At 50.9% G+C, this 26,625-nt stretch overlaps 1 protein-coding gene across 6 annotated transcripts in view; it reads right to left on the bottom strand.

Annotated features, from left to right (window-relative positions):
- Positions 1-22,422, bottom strand: part of HEG1 (heart development protein with EGF like domains 1) — a 52,478-nt gene extending 30,056 nt beyond the window's left edge. For 4 of the 6 annotated variants that reach the window (XR_015258905.1, XR_015258907.1, XR_015258906.1 and 1 more), the window contains exons 1-6: positions 21,965-22,422; positions 3,818-4,096; positions 2,519-2,749; positions 1,859-2,152; positions 1,003-1,200; positions 185-493 (exon numbers count right to left, since the gene is read on the bottom strand). Coding sequence is in view for 3 of the 6 variants with exons in the window: in XM_086750851.1 (XP_086606977.1) it covers positions 185-493; positions 1,003-1,200; positions 1,859-2,152; positions 2,519-2,749; positions 3,818-4,096; positions 21,965-22,148 (1,495 nt within the window). In the remaining 3 variants the exon portion in view is untranslated. The remainder of the gene's footprint in view (positions 1-184; positions 494-1,002; positions 1,201-1,858; positions 2,153-2,518; positions 2,750-3,817; positions 4,097-21,964) is intronic. The other 2 variants (XM_086750849.1, XM_086750850.1) reach the window with 2 other exon arrangements.
- Between the last annotated feature and the right edge of the window lie 4,203 nt (positions 22,423-26,625).

Below are 26,625 nucleotides of genomic sequence, written 5' to 3'. Positions count from 1 at the left end.
ATCCTCCTCTTCCAACAAGAATAATATTTATCCATACTTTCATTTCTGTGAAATGTTTTTAAATGTATAGAATGTGCCAAATACAATATTATTCCTCCTTTCTTTAAAATAAAAAGGATGTATTTTGTCTATAAAGAGTCTTTAAATAATGTTCTGAGTTATACAGCTAGCTATCAAAACTCACTCGTGGAAGTGCTTTCCGAAGCAGACAGCGAGGTGATGAGCAGTGGGTCTCTGGTACCTCTGACACCACCATCCTGGGCTCCCAAAGACATCCCAGGAGACCAGGTCTGGTCTGAAGAGCTGGTGATTTCGGTGTCAGCGGTGGAAATCTCTGCTGCATCAGCCAGCCTGGTGCTGGCTGGCAGAGACCTTAACGTCCTCTCTCCACCCTTGGTGGCTGTTGTGGAAACGGAGGTGCTGGTGGGGGGCAAATCTGAAACTCTCCTCTCCATGGCTGAGACACTGGATGGCTGGTAGCTGCTTCCAATGGCTACGGCACAATAAAAAACCCTGGATTTATACATATGAAATTATAAACAGATGGATCCATTTTCTTCCCAGATGCTTACAGCGCACATACGGATGTTAAGCATAGGAAGTTTTCAATCTGGACAAAGTGCTCATTTGGAGAGGCACGAATCCCCTCTCCACAGGAAGACCGTGCACAAAACCTGGGGCTCGCTGCCAGGACAGCGTGGCTTCACGAGAGCCAGGGCAGCTCGACCAGTGAGAAACCCCACAGGACGAGGACTGTGAGGACTTGCATTTAAATCCCACCTTTGCTCTAAGACTGGTGGAAATCAGCTGAAGCTCTCAGTATTTTTTTGGAGTTTGACTATGGTGTCAAAGGCAAAAGGGGGAAACCTGAGCACAGCCACGTTCCCGTATGAACCTGCAGCTTGCTGTACATCCCAGGGCTTAACAGGACACAGAGAAAAATGCCAAAGGAAATGCAATATCCAGTGGAAAACAGGGTAAAACAACAACTCATAGACTAACCAAGCTCACCCATGGCAGTGCTTTCTGACACCAGGAGAGAAGGGATGAGCCGGTGCTCCGTGGAGGGCCCAGGGAAACGTCCCCACGTCGAGGCCACCAAGGAGGGTGCTGAGGCCCGGGGCTGAGCCATGGAGCCAGGTGCTGCCCTTCGGATAGCGGATCTCGGGCTTTCTGCAGCCATGCTGCTGCTCCTCGCAGCTGTGGCAGAGGGAAGGGAGATGTTAATGTGAGAGCCCTGGGGATGCGTTTGCTCCTGGCAAGCCCCAGGCACACGATAAGGACTCGGCAATGCTAAGGTTTTCAATACGTTCATGTGGAGTCGGGTAACGTCTCTGGTTTTGAGAGTAGAAACAGCTACTTTCAAAAAAAATAAGGGAAAGATGTGGAGCCCAGGGATCTTGGGTTTGTTGTCCTGTACAGGTTGTTGGAGCACAGTCAAGAGCAAACCCACCCAGAGTGGCTGTGAGAGTGCGTTACCGACCGCACGTCCCTCGGGTGGGACATGCAGCTCCGGTGGGGCTGGGACCTCACCTTTGCTCTGCAGCTGGCACTGAACCAGCTGAGACATCTCACAGCTGTAGACGCCCACCCTGCAGAAAACATGGTGATAAGGTCCACAGAGTTTACTCTTCTTTTTTTTTTTTTTTCAAATGGAAAATGGGGGGGGGCTGGATCAAATTATTTTTTCCATTGCTTTATCCTGCTTTCAGCAGAGAATTTCAGCTAACCATCCAACTAATAACAAACACACAGCGTGTGCAAAACACAGCATCTCCTCTGTTCTGTTTCGAGAGATCAAAACCTATATAGAGCTTTTTAAAGCTCTAAAACAAACCCATGGGCTAGCAAAACTCACCTCTGAAAGCATTGTCTGTGGAAGGTGATGCTGTGAGCAAAGCGCTTGTGGAGTCCCCCTTGACATCCCTGGAGTGTAAAGCCATGTGGTTTGCATCAGTCTGGGTACTGGAAGCTTTTGAGGAGGACTGGGGCTGTCCCGATGAGCCAGGGAGAGGGGTGCTGGGGAGGGGCTGCAGCGTCCCCCCATCACTCCCCAAGGGGCTGGGTGAAGCAGTTGCGGTGCCCATGGGAAGGCTGTTGGCAGGCTCTGTGCCCACCCAGCTGCTCGTCAGTTGAGAGAGGCTGCTGGTGCCTGCAAGGCAATGAGGGAAAGTTAATGAGAGCACAGAGATGGGCTGAGCTGCCCACCCAGTATCCTTCGCTGTCACCGTCCACCTCCCGTAGCCCATGGTCCCCTTGCCTGTACAACAACTTTGTGTTTGGGAGCTGCACCAAATAATCCCTAATTTTCAAGGCCAGGAGAAGCCACATGGATTCTCCTCTCCACCCTCATGCGTGAAGCAAGCCAGAAAACTGCCCTGAGCACATGCTTAGGATGGAGGGCCGGATTACCAGCACACAAAACTCTAGCGATGCAGGAAAGCCAGGCTTAACAAATGCCCAGTGTCCTTGGGGAACAGCATCCACCTCATTCCCAGGCTGAACTGGGATGGCTCACCCGGGGAACGAGTCTCCACGGATGGAGGCAGCAGCCCCATCCTCGTTGCACTGTTGAACCCCTCCATGTCCAAAGCTCCATGGGCCCCATCCAGTGTCCTCTCAGTTGCATCGGTACTGATGGTTGCCAAAACCCACGGCATCCTCTCAGCAGTAGTAGGGGTGCCAGGAGAAGCCAGAGTCCTCTTGCCTCTCTTCCAGCTGCCTGCAGCATGGTGATGGCTTCCAGGGGCTGGAAAACAGTGCAGAGAGGGTCACAGTCCCCCTGGACAAGTTAACGTGTCTCAGCTAGGGTGGCAGCAGCATCACCTGCAGTGGTACCCAGCCCTACCACATGCAATAGGTAGGGCCACAGCAGCATCCCCGATGTTTCCTCTATTTAACAAAGAGCCTGCTGCAAGATGGACTGCTGGGAACAGAGGGTTTCTGTTACCAAAAAAATACTGGTATTTCAAAATTTGTCTTCATCCATGCATGCCAAGAGAAATCCAGAATTAAAAAAAAAAAAAAACCAAAAAAAACTTTAAAAATGCACAAGACAGCAAATAGCTTATGCCAGGACAGCCAGCAGCTGGCAGCCTGGGCTTGTCAGCTCCATACTCAAGTCTCTGAGCAGGCAAAAAAAAATGAGGAATTAAAAAAATCAAAGCCAACTTCTATGCTCATATCTCAGCAAGAGACTTATTCCATACAAGTATGTTAGGAAAAAAATTTAAATGGGGACAGAGGAAGCAGCAGAGCCTTGTCCTGCTGGAGTGCGAAACAGGCTTCAATTTAGTGCATGCTTCAAATGTACATTGGTTTACTCATGACCACAGTCCCACCCAAAGTGGTGAAGATTACGAACAAGCCCAAAGGTAAGTGCTCACTTGCACAATCTCCATGTGAGGACCTCAGCTACAGATCATGATGCAGCTGGTGAGATATTTTTAACTTGGATACCCTTAATCTAGGTCGAGTTCGCAATGGGGTTCAGCTCCTCCTGGGAGGAGACATGGGGATGCTGGGGGTCTCTGCTCTGCTTTGAGGTCCATGGATGGGCAAGACACTCTTGGGTGCTGCTGGGTGGTGAGTAACGACAGCAGCAGGTCCCAAAAATCACCTTAATTGTAACATTTTTTTAAAAATCAGCTTTCCTGGGATTAGATCCCTTCCAAAAATCTGAATTTCTAGAAACAGGGCAAGAATCCTTCCTGACCCACCAGCTACGCTTGGTCCATGGGCTGGGTAAGGCAAACAGCTACGCTTCTAACGTGGGCTGGGTAAGGCAAATGGGGACTCTTGCATAGATGAAACTCACCAGGATGGTGGCTGCGGGTGTGCAGGCGGGTCGCTGTCCCAGCAGATGGGCTGTCCGGGGGCCCTGCTCCCTGTGTGGTGACATCCCCACCACTGGCAGGGGGACTGACATGCTCCTTGTCGCCGCTCGCTGCTTGCACCGCACCGTGCCTGGCAGGTAGTGATGCCCGCTCCTCACTCCCGGCCAGCATCGTCACCAGCTCCACACTGTCCACAAGACCACCAGGAGTCCTTATCTCCATGCCCGAACTTCTTCTCGCCTGTTGGCTGCTTTCAATGACTGAAAGGAAAAACAAGAAAAAAAGTAAAATTGCATCAGCGCTGGACGTGCAGGTTCGGCTCATTGCAGTAACACTGAGGCCAAGCTCTGATCTCATTTACACTAGAGAAAATTTTGCATAATTAAAAAAGAGATATGAAATTTATTTTTGGATTCACACCAGTGGAAATTACATTGTTCGGGGGGGGGGGGGGGGGGGCAAATGCCAAAACCCACCTTTGTGCACGAGATTAGTTCAATTCAGCACCCCCATGCTTTATTGTGTGTTAGAAGAAATAAATATTTAAAGGAGGAGAAAAAAAGAAAACCTTAAACAAATAACCAGTGGAGATATGTGTAGCGTGGAGTCAGTGGGAGGAGTGTGTAGGTCCCCAGAGCTGATGGCCAGCTGGAGCCCAGCATGGCCCATGTGCCCCATCCCAAGGAGGTGATGGGAGCAGGGAGGGCCCTGCAGCTCTTCCCTTCTCTCCACTTGGCTGGTGCCGGCTGGACATCTGACCTCGAATCCCACTGCCTCCAGCGAGACAGCATGAAGCTGTCCGACAGCTGGAGGGCAAACAGGAGTGTTGGCATAACCCATTCAGCCACCACGAGGCAGTGGGACAGAAGAGATCAATGTATGGTGTGGATTACACTGGCTATCCAGGTGCTGAAGCACCCTGAAGTGATGGATATTTTGGTGTATCTGATGGCAATGTCTACCAGAGCATGAGAAACAAGACGGAGAAGAGGTTTGTGCATCTACAAGTCTATGTCACATGTGTCCCATAGCCTGGTGGATCTCCGAGCTGCAAGGTGAGGAGAGTCCCCCTTCCTGTATATGACTTTTCTCAATTTCTTGAGAGGCTTCCAGCCCAGAGGTCATGTTTTGGTTATAAGGAAGATGACTTGGGTTAGGGTTGGAAGAGACCTTTAAAGGCCATCTAGTCCAATCCCTTGCAAGGAGCAGGGACATCTCCAACCAGATCAGGTTGCTCAGAGCCCTGTCCAACCTGGCCTTGAATGTTTCCAGGGATGGGGCATTCACCTCTGTGAAACCTGGGACGGTGTTCCACCACCCTCACCGTAAAAAATTTTTTCCTTCTGTCCACTCCAAATCTACCTCCCTCTATTTTAAAACCATTACCTCTCATCACAACAGGCCCTGCTGAAGAGTTTCTCCCTGTCTTTCCTATAAGCCCCCTTTCATTCCAGGAGTCTGAGCACCACGAGGTCCAAGGAGACAAGAGCTGCAGTGGAGCAGCCCTTTAACGGTAGCCCTGACCGCGGCTGCGATGCCCACCTCGCCAAGCCCGCCGAGCAGCCGCTGCCGTTTGGAGCCTGCCCTGTCCCATGAGCCAACTCCTGCCCCATGTCACAAGCTGCTTGCTGTTGCCCCTTGGATGAAGGGACGCAGAGTCGCAGGGGATGCTCGCTATGCTCACTTGCAAGCCAATACCCAGCCTGTAACTGTAGCCCGCAAGCCCATTTATAGCAGCTCTGACACTGAAAAATTTGGGTGTACTAGAGGGTGGCGCACTGAACTTCTCTCCGTTCCCCTCTCGCTAAAAGCTTTCAGCTGTGCAACCCATGCTGACTGTGCCCCAGCAGCCGGCTTCGCTGCACAGAAAAAAGGCAAAGCAGCAGTTGCTTAAGAAAAGCCTTAGGGGATGAGAACAGACAGAGGGAAATCTGCTTTCTCAGGTTGCCAAGTCATTTGTCAACAAGCACTCCAGCCAGGCATGCTAAAATATATAGCGGGACATTGCAGCAGGCATTTAATTGCCACTTCTTAAAAACAACCCTGGAAATGCCAGCAAGCAGTACCTTCAGCTATGGCCCTCGATTGAACGGCAACAAGTTTGAAAGTAAAATGCTGCTGGCTGTTTGTCTTGTTGTTGTTCGCCCTGCAAATCCACCCCAGAGTTTTCTCTGTCCTCTTCTGGCTCTGCAGAGCTGCTGGGAATAAAATGAAGCAAAACCCTTCCCCTTATGGATGCCAGCAAAGCTGGCTTTGAGCGCAGCCAGGGAGTGGACGGGCTGAATAAGAAGGTATTATTTACACAGGCTTTTCAGAGTCATTTGGCATTTTTAATTCTGCCCGGCAAGGTACGCTGGGTCCCGGTGCAAGGAGGAAAACCTTGTGCCAGCACGGGCTCAGCTCCCTGGTTTGGTGGGTGCAGAGCACGAGTTGTGCTGGAAAACCCAACCCACAGCGTGTAGTAAGGAAACCCCAAAAAGTCAGGCTGCTCAACAAAATAGAGATGAAGTCTCAGCTCATCAAGCCTGCCAGAAGTGCAAGTCAACCGCAATCTCATCTTTGGCTTCCCTGAAAGAAATTAGCCTTCAAAGATGACCCTCCACTGGAGTGGATGGACCAGATGCACACAAACTTCTTCCAAAAAAACACACACGGGACCATCTGGCCTCCCCTGATGCATTAAAGGCTTAAAGCAGAGCAGCCCTTTAGCTCAGGTACCGATTTGTCACTAAACAATTTCGTCACATCCTAAGCTGCCAACTGCTTTCGACAGTTTAACTCCACACGACCTCAGCCCTCACGAGAAATATTTGACTTCCAGTGCAAAACCCTCCTGCTGCTCGCTGGACTGGTGTTTTCCTTCCCAGTTAAAGCTAGCAGTGATGCTCACCAGACAGGTTGAGGCTCGGAGTTACTTTTTCTTCGCAAGCATAACAAGTTCGCGGCTTGCTGGGAGCTGAGTTGTAACACGGCCAGGACAAACAGATCAAGTTCCATCTGATTTCTCAAGGCTTTGGGTTTGCCCCTGGCAGCCCAGCTGGATGTCTACCTTGTGAGACTCCTGAAAAATCCCTTTTGGACCAGTGACTTTCTGTCTCCTTCCCTGGGCACAGCACGGGCCAGGCGCTGCCCCCGGCCAGGAGCTGGTTGCTGCTGGGACAACGTCATGGTGATGCTCAAGGCTCAACTATGAGACAGCACAACACCAAAAAGCATAATACTGCAAGTTTTCAGCAGTATTGATCTCTCACAGACATTTCAGGGCAGGGAGTGAGGAGGGATGTATCCTGCTCATGCCAGAACAGCAGGATCCCTGCAGATAGCATTTGGCAGGAGCATCGCAGCCAGCCAAGGGGCACCATGAGCTATCTCAGCCCCGCTGCTTTCCTGCAGCGTTTTCCTCCTCAAAGGGCAGAAAAAGACTCCCTTGACTGAGGAACGCACATTTAAACTGTGTTTGCACACAATGAAAGCCAAGAGCGGTTGCTTGGCTGCCCAGAGCAGCCCTTCACCCCGAAGCCACCTCTTCGGGAGGGTGGTGATTCCCTGGGGAACGTTCCCAGTAGGGCCGCCCATGCAGCGCTTGGTTTGCCAGGGCTACGGCCACCCCAGGAGCATCCCATGCTGCGCTGAGCACGCGTGAAGCTAAGGCAGGCTCCTCCCGAGGACAGGCAGCTATAATTATAAAGCCCACATCTGTTAGCGTTGCATAATCTTAACATCATCCGAGGCTCACAGAGGGGAAAAAAAAAAAAAAACCACACACACAAAATCTCATCTCAACTTAGAAAACTCCTTGCAGGCTGTAGGAAAAGGTTAGGAAGAAAGGCAGGCTGTGAGGGAGGAGAAGCGGGGAGCAAAGCCGGGGCTGCCGGCCCCGCAGCGGGTGGCACGGGTGGCTGCCAGTCCCCGCCAGAGCCGGGGCCGGGCTCTGCGCTGTGTTTTTGAACGGCTGCTGCGGATGTCGGGATCATGGGTGGAGGCCAGTTAGGAGCCAAGTGAGTTTGTGCGAACAAAAGCTACAGCCCTAAATCTGGACCGTCCAGGGCTCTCTGGGATTTTCAATTTCCTTCCTTGTTCTTGCCCTGAAAGAAGCAGTTCAAGGCGGGGGGGGGGTGGTGGGGGGGAACGCGGGGACTGAAATTGAGCTTAAAAAAAATTTTCATACTTGAGACAGGTCAGTTTAGCATAAACACAGTGATAATATTGCTTAGGGAAGGTCCCTCGTGTGCACTAAGCACGGGAAGAATGCGAGAGGTTTTTAACCACATGCGGTCAACCCTTTTTGCTAATTCTTTCGATATTAATAAAAGGAATTATTCAGGCTGGATGAAGAAATGCAGTGAGAGAGGGCGAGTGGGGAAGGGAAGAGGTGCAGGAAAACCCTGCCGGCGCCTCCCACCCTGCTCTAGGGCTGGGTTTGGATGGGGTGCCCTGTAGATGCATCCCCTGGCTGTGCCTTGCTCTGGTCCTCATGCTGCTCACCTTCTCCCCATCAGGTCCCAGGCAGAGCAGGACAGCAATTCACAGGACGTTAAATCATTTTAACCATGACATGAAGGTTTTCTGCAGTCACCAAATGTGACCAGAGCTTTAACATGTCAGCTTAAGAAAGGTGATGGGGGCTTCATGGAGCAGCAGACACTGCAAGCTCTGAGTACCACGGTCTGGGTGGTTGACACCTACCCGGTCGCCACGGGTGACGGGTTCCCATGGGGCTGGGGACACCAGCATCATCCTCAGCCCCTCCTATGCCAGGTCATGGCACTTTGCTTGCATTGCTGCTTTATGAGACGAAAACAGACTGCACTTCCATAATCACCTCCCCTCCGGGACCTGTAAAACCACGGAGGATGCTAAAGGCCATTTTTGCTTCCTACTCTTTTTTTTTTTTATTTGCAGCGCATTCTCAAGCAGAGAAACAAGTACTCAAAAATACAGAGCACACCGAAACCTGCGGTCATTTCCAAAAGCGTGGGATACATGCATACGCCCCGCCTGTAACCGGGGATAAAACCTGCAGGGTGCACGGACAGGATATTGTCCTGCTTATCCAGTGGTTTCCAACCTCTTAATTTTGGTGTCCTACACATTTCCCTGGGGAGGCGCAGGCTCCCGGATCACCAGCTCAAGTCTATGAAACTCAGCTTCTAACTTTCTGGGACAGTTTGGTTCAATCCACAGACCCCTGGGGCCACACAGACCCACGTTGCCTGAAAACCACCAGCCCAGGGCTCAGAGCAGTGCCCTAAACCTCTTTTCATGAGCTTTTGTTTTTAAATAGCTTTTGGCAACTGAATTTTTCAAAAAATGTCCTATTCTATTCTCCGGTCTTTGGAAAATACTTTCAAACACATCCCACTTCCAACAGGGATAAGCCACCTCATGACTACCCATAGCCCCAAAAAAACCCCCATAACCACACCGAGACTCTAGTAAAAACCCAGTCCAGCCACCCAGCCAGCCAGTGAAGAGGGGATCGGGCCTCCAGCCCCAGAGAGGCCCTGGGACCCACATCCCTCATGCCTTTCCTGAGCAAAAAGCCCAAAATAGCTGTGTTCACTTGCCTGTCACCTCATTTATTTTCTACCTCAAAAGTGTCCTGTCTGGTGTTCCCTCCCGGCGTTAATGCCGGAAAAGCCCCTGCAGCCCCAGGGAGTGCGAAGGCAGGTCTGTCCCAGCACCAGCTGACAGGGCCCGGGAGCGCTTACCAAAGGGATTTCTTTCTCACCAGTTTCAGTAAACATTAATAAAAACAAGCCAGAAACCTCCCAAATGTCACAGCTCTCTGAGCACTCACACCTCCTCTTTGTCCCCTCTCCTGCCGCCTTGCGATGCTGAAATGTCTCCAACTTCCCTGCCTGCGCCGCAGATCCCAAATGCTAAACCCCAGCACCACCTAATTCACTCCCAAAAGTGAATTAGAAACCCTCCAGGCTTTTCTGTCCTGCAGAAATATTACAGAAAATATCTCCCATGCAATGCTTCTCCTTCCTCTTCCCAGGGTTTTTTAAGTCCCCTGGAAGCTTTGTTGGGGGAGAAGGCAGCGGTACCCTCGCCGGTGCTCGCAACAGCGGAGCGAAAGCCACGCAGGGACCCAGCCCGGTGTCGTTTTAATTCGTGCTCCCCTCCGAGGGCAGCGCTGCTGGAGACTGTCAGACGGCTCGGGGAGGAAGTCTCCTGGCAGGGCTCCACCAAAGTGGAGTTGCTAGGTCACTGGAACAATAAAAAGGCAAGAAAAAACATCCTGGCTGCAAAAAAGAAAGGGGGGGGGGAAAGAAAAAAAAGGAAAAAAGCCATGGTGGTGTGTACAGTACTGGTTAAGTGGAAAGAAACAGGGCTGGAGCAAGCAGGACAATGGCACTGTTAGCACGCGACAATTTCTAACACGGACCTTTCTCCAGAGCTCTCACACAAATAATTCCAGAAACCTGGAAGCTGTCTGCAAGGTTTACAACTGGTAAAAGTCTCACACGGGGCTTGCTAGAGGAATATTTCCAGGGAAGCTATCCCACTGGTGCTAGGGAGAGATTAATTACCCTTTGGACGTTAACTAGGGCATCACACTCCATCGTATAGCTTTCTCACACCACCACACGCCCCCAGCAGCTGCCCGCGTTCATTTAAACCAGGTAATATAAGAAAACTGCCTCCACACAGGGCTGTATTTTGGTGATTGGGGGTGAACAGCTGTGCAGCCCCAGGGCTCAGGCTTCTCCGTAAGGAAAGATGCTAGCAGCTGAGAAGCCGCAGGATGAAACTTTGCTTTCTGAAAAGTTTGATTTCAAGGCCAGAAGGGAGCATTAGCTCATTCTGTCTGACCTCATGTATAACCAAAGTCATTCTGTGCAGCTTATTTACTCCCAATATAAGCTCAGAGACTTGTATTTGACTTAAATTTATCTTGCAGGGGAAAAAAAAAAAACAAACAACTATTGGTATTTATGATTGTTTGGGTTTGTGCTTAAAACCATCAGAATTACAGGCCAAAGTACAGCTTTTTCCTGCACAATACCTGAAAGCACGTCAAAAAGCAATGCCCAGCGGTGTGAAACATAGGTGTGGCAGGAGCCATCCACCCCAGGAGCTGAGGACTCCAGCCCTTTGCAGACCCAGCAGAAGACAAGGTGGTATTTTCATGCAAGACGCTGCAAACACAACTACAGGTCCCTGCTCCAGAGTGATCTGAGCACAGGAGCTGCTTCCCACAGCCAGGAAGGAACAATAAATACTGGAAAGATGGAGGAGACAGCAGGAAAATGGGTGCTGCCATGCTGAGAAGCCACACTGGGAACTGGCAGAGGCTGCCACAGGTCCCCAGCAGCCAAGCAATGCTGCTCACCACCATGGAGTGGGCTGTGGTCCAGGTGTCTTGACCAGAGCCATGCTCCAGCAACACACTTAAGAGCAGCTCCCAGGGGAACTATTCTCCCTGGTTAATGCTAAGCACGTGCCAAAGAGCTTTGCTGGCCGGCAGTTGCACCAGGGACAATGACCAGCCTGGGAATTGAGTAACTTCTCAAGGACATGGTGGTGACAAGAGGGATGAAGGCCCTATTGGATGCAGGAGGAGCACAAAACCACCAAGGGGTGGATGCAGTTTGGTGATACACAGACATGAGGCTTGCTGGATTCTTCCCTGGACTAGCAAAACCCAACCCCATCCCAGGGGAAACCTAACGGCAGCCCAAGCCTTATACCCAGGTCTCACCTCCCAGCTGAGGGCAGGATGCAGGGCACGGTGTCATGGCAATGGGAACCACAGATCCTCTCATGGCTCCCACTCTTCCAGCAAGGGATGGTGAGACTTGGGAGGTGATGAAGAAAAAGGCAAACAGGAAAAAAAAAAAAAAAAGCAGCTTAAAGAGAAATTAATCCCCAGAAGAGATGATAAGGGCCCCCACCTCCCTTCCCCCATCTGCTGCGAAAGGATGATGATCCAAATAGTATTTCCTAGATGACACTGCACCAATCTGCCACCGGAAGCAGCAGTGGCAGGGCTCAGGACGGCGCTGGACCTCCTTCTTCCCGGGGACGAGTTGGGTCCTTCCCGCTGGCACCCACCAGCCAGTCACGCCTGCCACCACGGAGGAGCAGCCCTGGGGCAGCAGGAGCAGGCATCCCTCCTGCTGTCCCCCACCGCTTTCTTGCCGCCTCTGCAGTCACACATTTCCTTTCTGAGAACCAGGGGGGGAAGGGATTTACCACTTCCAGTGCCTTTCCGCACGTGTTTCGGGCAGGCTGAAAACAAGAGGCCTTCTCTCAGCTGAGTGTGGGTCCCTGCTCTGCAACAGACAGCTCCACGGCCAAGCCCCATGGCCCAGCCCCGTGGTGAGCAGTGAAAATGGGAGATGGAGAAGAGCAGGATTGGGCTGTCACCCTCTGAGCTGTCACTGAGGACTCACAAGGAGTCAGGGTCAGGTCACAGTCTACCTTGGTGTATATGGGCACCGCAGGCAGAGCAAGGCGGCGCGGAGGATCAAGAGGCCAGAAATCTGCACCCAAACCCCACCTGCCCACGCACTGACCCATATTACCCAGCATAGAGCCACCTCACACCGACTGCCTTGGCACACTCTTGCCATCAAGTGACCATCAACTTTTGTCTTAACCCAGTATGTGATGCAGCTTACCCAGCACCGTATGGTCTCCAGGTGTACCAGCAATCTGCAGGACAGCGTTATGAGGATCTTTGTCTGCATGGTATGGATCATTCTTGGAGGCCACAAAATTGCTGGTACTCCCATTCCCCAGGTCAGAAGCCTCCTGGTTCTCACTTGGATTTCTTCATGCATTATATTTGCTCCATGTCCCTCAGAAAAGACCATCTTCACGATTATTCTGCACTCTCTGATCAAGTTTCCCTCCTAAGAAACATCCTTTCAAAGGGTTTTTATCTGCAACATTGGCTGCCAGTCTAATACTGCAGCCTTATTCTGTATTTGCTGAAAGAGCTGATAATGTCCTAAAAAGAATTAACATTTAGATATTAGTCCTGTAACCAAATCCGAATCAAACAATGATGACTGTTCAAACGCCTAAAGCTACTCAGGGGTATTTTCCTTTGAGCTCTTCCAAGCTTGTACCAGGGGTAAGGAGCTTTCTAAAGATGCCTTTGTGAGCACCAGCTACCGAAACCCTTCTTGTCCCTCCAGACACAGATACAATTATGCCCAGCTCCAGCACAAAGATAAAGGCTGAATTACAAGAGCAGCATTATGCTCTACAATCAAGGTCCTTGATTCCAATTGACAAGGAAAGCAATCATGCGCAGTTGGCTTGCTGATATTTCCACTCCTGGAAATTCATTCCCATCATAGGAGTAGAAATTAGTTCAATACACAGGGTTACCTTTTGCCTTACCTCCCCAGATTGCCAAATTACCTTAACTTGTCAGTTCATGAGATCTTACAAGTCACGCAGGGTCAAACCCAGCCAGCACTTGTACAGGATATCTTTCTTTGTAGAAGGTTTAACTACCAGCTGCTACAGTTTCCCTGATAAGAAAGTGTTTTCTTACCTATAATGGCACAGCTGTAGCGGGACAGCTATTCAGAAATGCTGTGAAACCCTTCCATGGAGTAAATTTTTAAAAACATGTTAGATAAACATCTAGGGTGATCCTGCAAGGGGAAGCATCTTGTGATCCCTTGGGAGAGCCCCTGAGATCCCTTCCAGACCTGCCTTTTGCTTTTATGGAGTGGTCAAAAAACTAAAAACAAATCAAAAACCCCTCAAATATCCAAACTCCATTCCCCAACTTATGTGTCATTCTCTCCTGAAAACAGGTTCTGCTGCCCTGAGTGGGCTGCAGTACCCTGCTGCTGGGCTATCACAAAAGGCATCTTTCCGATAATATATTGAAGGCAAATCTTCAACTTAGTGTGATTCATCCCCGCTTGAGCAAAGTTCAACAGAGCGTGACGTTTCATGCTGGTCCTCGGGGCTTAAGAGATTTTCCACAAGAGGAAGGGTGTTAACGCCAGCATCCTAACAGGCGGTGACGTGCGTAATTGTGCTCTATAGATCCAAATTCTTCTTGTCACTCCAGATGCCGAAGTGCGTCTCAGCATGCTCTTTAGGAAAAAAAAAGAGCCCTCGTTTGCTACCGGCAACCAAAAGGAGCCTGCCCATCAGTCCAAAATTCCTGCACAGGGCTTCTTCCATGGTCTGGAGATCCTTGAGGCAATCTGAGGGTGGTGCTGGTAGCAGAAATGACAACGATGTCTGCCTGGTTATAGAGGCAAGAGGTCAGACTGATTCCTGTAACGGCCTTTAAAACCTCTGCCATCACATTGTGCTGAAAAACGCTGAGAAAAATGCCCTGAATGTGTGTGTGCAACACAATGTCCGCTGGGAGATGCAGCCTGGGCTGCACCCCTGGGACAACCATTAACCCTGCCCAGTTAACCCTTCATCTATCAGACCATTGAAGTGTTCTCCTCAGTCCTTTCCCAGCTGATTTCATCCCAGAGCTAAACTAGCTCAGGCTGAAAAAGAAAAGGGTATTTTCTCCCAAACTTCAGCTGCAATATCCTCGTTGCCCTCTAGCGACTGTGCAAAAGGTCCCTCAGACATTTCCATATTTGCCTCGGTGAAAGAACCACAAAGGTCACGGTGTGTCCAGAGGACTTTTTGTAAGCGCTGAGTTGGGAGCCCGAGACAGGGTGCTCGTGCAGAAGGGCCAAGGGGAGGAGTTGCAGCACGTGGTGCGAGGTAGGATGCTGCAAAAGCCATTTTAAAAGTCCTGCTAGCTTCACATCCTTGCAAAGAACGAAAAGGCAGATAGAGCCTGTTTCTCCCAGCAGACAGTCAGTCTGCCAAGGTGCAGGCGCTTGCACAAGGTATTTGGAGAGCTGGACAGAAAACAACAGGGTTTGCACCCAATTTTCCTGCTGGATCGCTCAGCACCTCTTTGCATGCCCTCTCTTCTCCTAACAGAGCAGGACCATTAAGAAAGCTGTGCTTCTCCTGCAGACACACAGGCAGAGCCCTGCCAAGCAGGGCTGTCTGAAACAATCCCTCCATCCAGACTCAAAAGCCTCTGGAGCTCAGCTTTGAACGAGCGGTATTTTTACGTACGGCTAGCCTGGGCTTCTTGTGTGTCTCCTGGATTTGCAGCTCACGTCTTCAAGGGTTTTTTATCTACCACCTCAACAGCCAGAAGCTCTTTTTCTCCCTCTCTAAGTGATTCTCCTGTAACGACAACTCCAGGAGTTGGGGTTTTAAGGAAAGACAGCCAAATCTTCGGAGGCTCTCCACATAGATCCTGACTTTTGGCAGCAGTGCTCCCTCACCCACAGCCGAGACGCTGACTGCAGCTCGGGGGATGCTTAAGTCACCAACTGCAAAACTATTTATCAAGTGAATCAAAGTCAAGGACACGGCGGATGCAGAAACAGACATAACCCTCCCCAACAGCCCTGCCTGCACGGAAGACAGGCCTCGGGGAATGCCTTCACCCAAAGCCATGGCAGGGACCAGAAGCCGCAGCACCGGAGCAGACCAGCTTGTAGGATATTTCCTGTAAGCACCCTGCTTATAGGGAATAGATTGAGTTTTGCATTTCAGGCACTTTTAAAATGATATTTTTACATCTATTATCTCATGCATTTTATACTGGTTTCTGAAGAGATGAAGCTCCTGAGACAACTTTGTTCATCCTCCTACACTGAAACAAATCAGCCTGAAGGTAGAGACCTCTAAGACAGCAAGTTCCTACAGGTTTTACAAAGACCAGCGCTTTGCTAGAGAAGACTCCAGAGAGTGTTCAGCTTCAGGAGCTGCTGCACCCGGACCAAGGAGAGTCCTCGTTGTTGGGGCCGCGCCCTGGCCGTGGGACTCACACACACTCAGCACCCACTGAGCCCAAAATAAAACACAGCACACGCTAACACCACCCACCACCCGGCAAGGAGAAGAGACAAAACCACAGGTACTGCTTACAGAGGAACTTTATCACATGCCTCTCCCTTGCATGGGTTTGCCCAGACACTGACAGCTCTAAAAATGAGCCTCTTTCTCCCGTTTCACAATCAGGCTTTTGACCTCAGCACCCCAGTCAGTGGAAACCTTGCAGCTGTTTCACCTTCCTCCAGCTGATCCCTCTGCTCGCCCTGGCTCTGCCTGCCCCTTCCCCAAGCCCTTTGGAACCAGGGATGACTGTCACCAGCACCCAGCTGAGATAAAGAAAACAAATTAACAGCAAAGAGGAGACATAACCCAAGATCCTAAAACCTGTATTACAAACCTCACAGTATTCAGACCCTACAAGAAGTCCTCATTTTAAGCAGGAACTGGATCTTATTCCCTTTCTCCCCAGTGCTCTCCTGAACGCTTCGGTAGACTGGGTCTGACAGCCGCGTTACTATAATGCAGGCAACAGCTACGCCAGCAGCTTGGAGGAGCTGAAGTTTACAGAGCTTCCTTTACTCGAGGGAACTGCATTTTTCTAAGATTATATTATTACTTGGGCTGGTCGCTCAGTAATGCAACATCATTTCCCTTTTGGGTGGGAAAGTTCTCTCCTCGTCCTCGGCCGCGAATGATTTCAGCCTGAAAGGATGAATGCGAGCTCTCTGCATAATCAAAGAGCTGTAAGCGAACCGCGTCCCTTGCTGAAGCAGTGGGATGTTATGGTGCAACACCAGGGTGTTAAAAACACACAGCGATGGGGGTACACACATCAGCTGTATGTACGTGGAAAAGGGTGTGAGGGAAGGGTGGCCAGGTGTGACAAAACCCCATTTTCTTCTGATAGGCACCCACGGACTCCATTCTTCCACCAGACCTGTGCTTGTAGCCCTCCTGCATCTGCAGTGGATGACTATCCCAGCAAATGAACCTCTAATATTGATGGAAACAGCAATTACAATGCAAACGTTACAAAACTGCTCAGAGAAATAAAAATTTGAATTTGTAATCAGGTCTACTGCCACTGAAAATTGGATTCTGCCTTTTATGCTCAGCCGATCAGGGAAGAGAAAAAACATACCGTATGACCTACATCTTCAATCGAATGTAAATAACAGGGCCTGTGGTTGGGTTATTAAGGCCTCGTGATGAGCGTGCTCATGAGCTACAGACTATGGATTTTGTGTTGGACATTATCAAGAAAATATTACAAACAAGCAAGCTTTAATTTGCTCGGAGCATCTTCTGACCTTTCGGATCAAACTGCCCCGAAAGCTGCTTTGCACCATTGCAACAGCAGAAAGGCACCACAACAGGTGCCAGGTCTGGCCGTGCCTCCTTCCAGAGGAGCTTTGTGCATGTCCCAGCAGATCAGCCCAAGGGTGGACGGTGCCGTTCGTCTGCGCAGAGACACCTGGATTCACTCACAGCCTCCTCGACCCCCATACCCTAGAAACTCTCTTGAAACTACATGGGGAAGCAAAGCTAGAATCCAGAGGGTTTACACCAGCTATCCATCCACCTCTGGATCATTTCCCTGGGGTACTTACGAGGTCGCAGCCCTGCCCCGAGCACCTCGCGCGTGGCGGGGCAGTCAGACCGGGCACAGTGTGCTGTGCCCTTCTTCTGCCTCCCCACAGCGGCAAAGGCACAGGCAGAATGACGGCATTTTTGTGTTGCAAAAAGGCACCAGGCTGAGCCCCACTGCTCCGCACCTATCTGTAGTTTGGAAATGGTACACAGCTACCATCGATGAGGAATCCACAGCACTGGCCCATTCCGCACCCAGCAGCGATTCCAGAAGAGCCGGAGACATCGGCGGTGCCTTTACGGCACAGCACTGAAACACTATTGCTACTCTGGCAGGTTTTATTGGCTTGATTAACTTGTTAATTGAAATAGTTCCTTGTTCTTTTTTTTTATTAGCTTGGATGAATGCTTCATAAATAAAACCGTCATGACCAGACTGATGCTACCAAGGCCTCAGTGCAGTAAGAGCAGTGAGTGGGGCCAGAAGCAGCTCCCATGGCAGCCGTGCACGGCCCCGGAGCCCGGGCTGGGGCAGCGGCACCCAAACAGGCAGCCAACACGCGCCTATGGTCGGCCGGGCTTTGGTCTCTGCTTCCACTCAAGGGACTGCTCAGTGCCCAGTTTGGTCGCTAGTGTCTTTGCGTTTCGTATGCACAGGTGCAGCCCCAGCCATGGCAACTCAATCACAGGGGGATTCTGACTGCCAGCCCGAAAACTGGTAAGTCAAGGTAGCAAGGTGTCCCAGAGAGCTACCATGATGGGTAAAAACCCCATGCTCCTCTAAATTCATCAATATCTGCAACTTCTGATATGGAAAATAATATTCCCCAGGGAAGGCACCCCTGCACCAGCAAGATTGGTATCAGCCCCCCGCAAGACACAGCAGCAACCGCCCGTCTCCCTCACCTTCCCAGCCATGAGAGAAAATTAAAACAAATTAAATTAACCCTCTGAAGTGGCGACAGCTGCCAGAGCACAGCGTGCTGTGAACGCCTGCCGAAGGGGCACGGGCTGGCTCTGGCGCTTTGCTGCCGGGAAACAGCCCAGTAACGGGTTTTAGCCACAGCAGCCGTCCCCTTACCCGCCGTGCCCTGGTCACAGCTCAGCACCCGCATTCAGGGCGTATGGAGGTGTAAATCAATACGCATCTCTGTGTGCTCCCTGCCACTCGGGTTGCACAATTATCTCTGAGGACTGTGTTCATTTACTGCTTAAATATCACGCAAAGTGCTTTTACAGACTGACGTGAACCCAGCCAGTTCACACACGACCCTTGTTACCTTCAGGGGCTCGGGATGGGAAATGGGCAGGGAACCTGATCTCTTGCCTCCATCCTTTTATGAAACTTTTTTTTTTTCACTTCTCTTTTCTTTTTTTTTTTTTTTTTTGCTGTTAATTATGTACCCCAAAGGAGCAGAGCTAAATCTATACAACTCCAGGGACTTCACGTTCACAGCGCACCAACCAAATCCACTTACAGCCCACAGAGAGAAGTGACGATGCCCGAGACAGGAAAACTCTGCAGCCTACGGGTCTTTTGATAGCAGCGCAGAGGCGATCCTTCCTTGTCCCTGCGCTGCAGGGGGAGGAAGCATCCTTCCTGCACCACCCCCAGTCACCTGAAATCACATCACAGATACACAGCAGCATCTCACGCCTCCCTGCATCCGCCTGACTGCACGGAGAGCCCCCAGGAGCCGCAAAATACGTACTGCGAAATTTGAGGCGGGTTTGGAGGCAACACCGTACTTTTGTGCGAACAAGCATCCTCATCATCTTCTTCTATATTTGCTTCTTCCTCACACAGAAAGTTTCAAAGACAGAAAGTTAAAAAAAAATACATAAATAAAAGCAGACTGTTCTGCGCCTCTAAGAGGGCTGGAAAGTTTCTCCTAGCAGTCAGCCTAAATCTGTGCTGCAAGCTAAGCTGATTCCTTCTCGGGTGATTTCACACCTTATTGCCAGGGCTCCCACCGGGGAAGCGGCAAAGAAAGGCGGCAGCTGGCACAGGAAAGAGGGAGAAAGGACAGAAGGCCGGACGCAGATGGCAGAGAAGCAGATCGACTTCTCAGGGCAAGCCGGTTGCCGGCAGCCCCGCGCTGTGCCGGGCAGTGTGGCAGGGCACCGGTGTGGCCAGAAGCAAAGGGAAAAGGGGCATTGCAGAAATAGGGGGAGATGCTACCCGTAGTGACTCTGTCAGGGTACCACCTCCGCTGTCCCCATGGTGTCACTGAAATTATTCCCATTTTGCAGATAGGAAACCTGAAATAAGGAGACCTCCAGGAGGACAGAGCTTGCACCTGAACCCCGCTCGACCTGGGCTGGCCGCAGATGATGCCCTTCAGCTCGCCCAGCGCCCATTGAAAACAGCTGCCAGGAGGAATTTCACGAAGGGGTTTGATGATGCTCTAACTTTGCTCTCACCAGCTTTCTTGCTTCCTACTTCACCTATTTTTTTCCCCTGCTATCTTCCTCTCCCTGCGTTCAGCCTGTACTTTAAACAACACACGAAAGCCATCTGTCCTCATCCTTTCACCAGCCAAGCCCACAGTGGGGCTGGCAGGGAGGGGTGGCAGATGCGGATGGAGGCACAGACAGCCCAGGGAAGGCAGTGAGGCTCTGCGGGGCAGCCCAGCTCCCTCACCCCACGCTTTGTGAAAAGACTCAAAAGCCCCATTTCTACTCCCACTGCCTCACCATCTGCTCGCTAAGCCCCGCCTGAGAAAGGGCTTTTGCCGCGATCGTTTCAAATAGAGATGTAATCTTCATTTCCATGTAGTGCTGGGGTGATGTGTTCACAAGAAATGCTCTTTTCTTTTTTTTAAAAGGTGAAAAACACCTCAGAGGGGCAGGACCGGTGGCGAGACAAAGAGGGATTTTTCAAGCATCCACAGCTCAACCTGAGAGCGACTCGGGAGATCCCATCAGCCCGCTCCGGTAACACTAGACAATTCCCTTGACTGACAAGCATAGAGCTGTAGCTAACAGCCAGTGAATCGCTGCTGTCAGGATCCAGCGTAATTCATGACACCGTTTGCTAGGGAGCGAGCTACTGCCCGATTATTTATCACTCCTTCGCGATGGGTCCCCTGTTCCTCCTGGATGGGGTTGACATGATTCACGAGCACCTGTAGCTGCCGAGGCCAGAGAAAAGCCTCCACCGCTCAGCCGGGCGGGCAGGCGCCGGTAGCCAGACAAATGGCTTTTCCAGCGTGTGGACAGAGAGTTTGAGCTTTTCAGACTCTTAACAAAGGAAATGCATTCCTCCGCTGACTCTCAGGAGTCATCAAGGTCACAGGAAAAGATGCCAGATCGAAAGCTGAGATGAAATTAAATAGTTTTTTTCTGTCCGCCAAGGAATTTGTGCAGCTCTCATCAAATAATAGGCGAGCACTTTGCTGGCAAGTTTCAGATTTTATCTTCAAAAGATTGATAGCAGGTAACACAGCATTATTCTCTCCTGGTCTGGAGGGCAAACCGACACTTGGAGTGGCACAAAGAAGTGGCTGAGCTGGGAACAGACCCAAATCTCCTTCATTTCGGTGCAGTATCCTAGTCACCAGGCTGCTCTCACACACACACTGTTAGTTAGCAGCTTGCTAATCCACTGCAGGGCACATTCCAGTCGATATCCCCAACTATACATTTGGTCTAGCACAGATACATCTGACTAAGGCACGCCTTGGGTGTGTGAAGAAAACTAAAATGTTATACATGCAGTTTTGTCGCATTTCCTGAACTTACATAGCTCCATGTAAGTAAACTTAACTCTGAGTACCAAAGCATGATATTCTCTCCATATCAGAAATTAAAATATTAAATTTGACAGTCCAGCTCAGGCAGGCGATCAGTCCTAAAAACTACTTAAAACCCACACAGGACTAATTTGACATATTGGATTTCCTTATACCACCTGCAGACACCCAACACTTTCCAAACTTGTCGAGGATTAGTCATGCTTACAGCTACGCGTCTTCTTCAACAAGTGGAGCAGTTTACTGGGTGACACTTGAGATGAGCCCTGCTTGTTCTGGGAAAACATATGGTTTATGCTCTGCTGAAACCAAATTCAGCCTCATTTGTAAAGCCCCAAACCAGTCATTGCTCCTGATAACGAGACTATAGATGTGGCACGCAAGGAAAAATGTGACTTTATATATGACTAATCTGCCAGTCTATAAGGTATTTGGAGCCGATGGCATCTGTACCCACACCTGGATGTGGGTCAGCACCTAAGGCAGGATGAGGGCAGCCCTGAAGATGAGCACTACGTGACTCAGACCCTGAATCCCACTTATGAGAGCCACTGATTTCCCACCTGGGAAGCATTTTGGTGAGTGGGCGTGTGTCGGCCATTCCCAGGTACCCAGCAGCATCAAGTTCTTCCATTAAGTTTCCACGGCTCACCTTCAAGTCAGCCCATGCAACTACGACGCCTTTACGGTTTCCCACCCACAATTCCCATCCCAAATCTGAAAAAGGGAGAGGGATGTGGGGAGACGAGGGGTGGGGTGGCAGTGGATGGAGGGTATCTGGGTGATGCTGGGATACTCAGTGGGTCGTGGTGCGGCCGAGAGAGTGCAGGATCCCACTCCACACGGGAACCCACACGGCATAGGACCCCACACACTCTCTGCCAAATCCCCATCCTCATCCTCATCCCCATCTCGGAACAGGACACTCACCCGTATCGCCGGCGTGTCCCGCGTCGGGAGGCGAAGAAGGGCGGCCGAGACGACTTCGGGAAGGAGACGAAGGAGGAGGAGGAGGAGGAAGAAGAAGAAGAAAACGCCGTGGGGAAACGAGGGGCAACGACCCGGCCGGCGGGACCAGCCCCAGCAGCAGAAGCAGGGTGCAGGCTGCCGGCATGGCGCTGGGGGGGGATGCGGGGGGGGGTGGTTGTTCACATTCCCGCAGCGGGGCAATGAATAACCACGTAAAGAGCGATTTTTAATTTTTTTTTTAGTTAATTCACGGTGCCCCCGCCCCAGCCGAGGGGCGGCTGCCCTTAAAAATGCGGGGTGCCCATAGTGAAGGGGTTTTGGTTTTTTTTTTTCGGGGGGGTGGCCAGTAGCGGCAGCAGCCTGAGGCCAAGTGCCGGCGCCCGAAAGTAAAAGGGCAGGCGGCGGAGGCTCCTCCTCGAGCCTGACATCACCCGGCCGCGGCACGGCTCGGCACGGCACGGCCCGCATCCGCACGCCCCCCCCCAACCCACCACCCCACCCCTGGCCGGCCCCCTCCCGCCCCGCGCAGCCCTCGGGCCGCCCTCTCCCTCCCCCGGCCGTGTGCAGTATCACCACCACCGTCATTATTTTAATTTTTTTAATTATTTTTGGTTTTACTTCCCCCCCGCCCCAGCTGCACCGGGCAAGGAAACTCCCCGCTACCCCCCCCTTCCCCGCCCACCACCCCCAGCCCCAAACCGGCTCTGACACCGCAGCATTATTCCTACCGCGCTTCAACGCAGACGCCGCGCAAACCCCGCGCAAGTCCCGGCAGTACCCCCCCCAGCCTCCCCCCCCCCTCCCCGCATCGCCCCGCACGAAGCCGTTTTGCTCTCGAGGGCAGCACTACCCTGCTTCATTTCCATGCTCCCGCGCTCATTTTTGAGCTACGGAGAAACAAAGCCATCGATCAATCAAGTGATCGATCGAGTCCAGTATTAGGTCTCTGAATGCTGCCAACGCAGCTTCCGAAGCAGACGAAACCATTGCCGGTCACACACTGCTCTGCAAGATTGGAAAGTTTCTTTCCAGATAAGCGTGGAGAGCATCAGATAGCCCCAAACTTAATTCCCATCAAGGCCAAGTCCTTGCCACATAACTCCAACTCTTTTATCGGTGGCAAAGCTAACCCGCTCTCTTTTAAATGAGCGTTTGAGGCTGCAGCTTCTTGCAGGGTGAATTTCCCAGGCCAGGCTGTACGGGAGGCAAAGGATTTCCCTTTATTGTTCTGAAATTCCCTTTCATAACTTCATGCTCCCGATCCCGCGAGAGCACGCGCCACAGAGCAGTAGGTCAGGTTTTGTGAGGCTGGTGACACCCCAATGCTCCGGGTTTAGCGTCCCCACTGAGCTCTCCCTCCCCAAGAACAGAAACCCACCCTGGGCAGCCTCTCCCCTCTGAGATGCTCCTGGGCCTTTTGATTTTCCCTCGAGTCGTTCCAGAATCAGAGTTAATTTCCACAAGCCAAGCAGAATCCACCCTTTCAGAGAGGGGGGTGACAAGTGACAATACACCATCCCAACAAAACCCAGATCTGGTCCACAGCCCCCAGCTCCCCATTTCTCCCTTCACCAAAAAGCAGAAGTCAAAAAGACTGACCAACGCAAATTCTCCGAAAAGCCACTTTCCACCCAAGAGGTGGCACTGACGAGCCCACACCAGCACGTCAATGAGCTCGGCTTTACCCAGGCGCGGGATTCGCGAGGTCAACACTATGCGGTCAGAGCTGTGTGGAGCAAATCAAAGCCAAAGCCAAACCCATTCCTGACGTGACGTGGATGCTCTTGCACCCACTCATTCTTGAGCCTGAGGGCTGTAATACCGAGCCTACGGCTCTCACCCCTTTCCTCCCACCTTTCCCAAGAAACTTCTCCAATGTTTAAGCCACATAGCAGCTCCCTGCTCTTACTGCATCCTCCCAAGCTATAAATCCCAGCAGCAGGAAGCATGGTATTGAATGCTTTTCCAAAAAAGGTCTCAAGAAATTCTTCCTACCATTGTACTCAACAGGCGCAGCGAAAGCAGTAGCAGAAGCAGGCAAATGCAAAACAAACGTGGCTGAAAGAACAACCCGTGTCCGTATCGAACGGCTCCATCTCCCTGTGCCCCTGTGGGGCATCCGTAGCGTGACCATCACTCCATGCCACCGGCCTTAAAAGCAATGAAGATGTGGATTAACTCCTCCATTGGGGAGCAGCTGACACCCTGTCCCAAACTGCCATTAAACCAGCCCGAGCTGGCGTAACGCTGCGTTTCTGAACCAAATGGGGCATTTGTTACCGTTGGGGGGTGACCATGAGGACCATACACCTGTATGCACCACCAGCACCATGAAACGCCGGCCAAAGGGCCCTGTGCTGCCCTTGAACTGGCCACATCTCGGCAGAGCTTACTGTAGGTGGGGAAACACATCGCTGGGCCAACTGGTGGGGATGGGGATAGCCCGTCGCAGCCTCTAACACACGCGGCACCACTGAGGCTGCTGCCTTCACCAGCCCCAGCTGGAGCAAGAGCCCCACAGTGTGAACCCATGCGTTTAAACCAGTATTTACCGACAGAAAACAATCTCTCTCCTCGCTCCGTCGCGGTTCCAGCCACGAGCAGCACATTTCTCACAAGCATCCGGAAAGGAAACACCAATATTCAGGCAGTTTTGGACTTCCCAAATGCAATCCCTCCCCCCCACCCCACCAGGTGCCTAATTTGCCAAGGTTTAGTGGCTGTAAATTTAAAGCTATTGTGTTTTCCTGCCATGTTATTTTATTCCTACCTTTGCCACTTTGAAGGAATACCCCTGCACCAAGGAGGTCAATTTACAACCAATATTTTTGAGCTCCAGCTCCAACAGCCACAAGAAAATACAGAGGGAAAAAATATCTTTTTTTTTTTTTTAATTGATTTTTTTTTTGTCCATTGGGGCTGCAGAGGGTAGTGTGATGGGCATACCATCCCTGCCACCCTCGTGCCATGTTGGGCACCCTCCTGGGAGGCCGGGGAAGGAACATCGGCAGCAGGAGGAGGATGCGCTGCAGCGGGATGAACGTGGCTGCACGGAGCGCGAGAGCTCAGTGAAGGCCACCGGCGCTCAGCTTTCCCCGCGTGGTCCAGGAGTTGTTTATCCCTGTGGCACAACTGCACGCTCGGCTGCCGCATCCCACTAATCATCGTTACAGGGCAGCTCCGGGCTGAGGGCTGCTTCCCTCCCTCCTTCAGAGCAGGAAACTAATAGGGGATTTAAATGCATGAAATCATGCCTGAGGAGTCGGCTGGACCAGGCAAACCCTAATGTAAAATAATGCCACCACATGCTCCTGAAAGAGGCTGTGACCTTAAATGTCTCCCTGAATTATGTATAAAATGCATTTCATGCTTCCATCTGAAAGCAACCAGCCCATTCAATACACAAAGGAATTAAAACCAAACAAACAAACAAAAACCTCATCGACACAGGAAACTTCTAACCTAACTCCATAAAACATAATTGATATTATATGCTGATTAATTGAATCCCACCCATCACCTTGTTTCGAGGGAGGAAAAACATAGCTTGTTTTTATTTCACCTTGATTTCCACTTTCCAGATTGAGGGGCTGGAGACACACAACCAAATTTGCCCAGTTTTGCATTTTTTCAGTCTGAAATCACGGAAAATCCCTGGGATCTCTACAGAAGAGGCATCTCTGTAGCACTTCGTCAGGATGACATTGACCGGTCCCTTCTCTCCGGTTCTATAGGAGCCTTCCGCAGCCCCGGCCAATGTCATGAAACTCCTGCAGCTCCCTTGAAACTCAGCCCAGAGTTTCTCTGTCCAAAACTTGGATCAGGCTCATAAACCTCAGACAAGTTTTAAGCTGATGATGAATTAAGGTACAAAGTGAATATTTTCTACTCCTGGAATTTGTTATTAAAAGTCCTGAGTTTCCGAAGTGGACAGATAGTTCCTAACTGAGTAATTAATTACCTTCCCCATCTCAGTGCCATAAGCCATCCATTAATGGATCCAAATAATCCAAAAGGCACTTAGTACCTGATCATTTTTCTTGAAATTTTGGGGGTGGTGGTACTTTATTGATTTATTTTTAGAAGAACTGCTTGCCTTGTACCTCCCTTGGAAGCCGCTTGTTCCAGATACTTGACATTTGGAGGTCAGGATGGATACACGTCTTGTGATCTCTTCTCATCCCTCACAGAAAAATGCACAACAAATTAAAATGACGTTGCATTTTGAATCCTGTCACTGGAAATAAATCCCCTATTTTCGGGGCGGGGGGAGCGTGGGGAGGGGCAGGGAAAATCAACCATTTAAATCTAGCTGAGAAGCAGCAATTCTAAATTTCTAATTTATTTCTTTTAGGACACTTCAGCCAGCTCTGGTTTGGAGCGCGTCAAGAAAAACCCAGCCATTTCAGAGCTGAGCAAAACACTGCACTGCAGCACCGTTAAAATCCAAAAAGAAGCCCCTGCCAAAGTTTACGAGCAGCATTTGGATCCGATAAAGTTACAGGTGCGCTCCTTGACTGCTGTGTTCCTGGGAGCGCGCCCATGCCTCCATTTGCTCTCGCATGAGGGGGGCAAATCCCAGGTACCAGGGGGCACATGCGTAAAAATTATATGAAAAAAGC

Source organism: Chlamydotis macqueenii, chromosome 6 (genome assembly GCF_036417535.1).
Source record: "Chlamydotis macqueenii isolate bChlMac1 chromosome 6, bChlMac1.mat, whole genome shotgun sequence".
NCBI lineage: Eukaryota > Metazoa > Chordata > Aves > Otidiformes > Otididae > Chlamydotis > Chlamydotis macqueenii.
The sequence above is the reverse complement of the archived record's forward strand: the minus strand, read 5'-3'. Positions and strand labels throughout refer to the sequence as shown.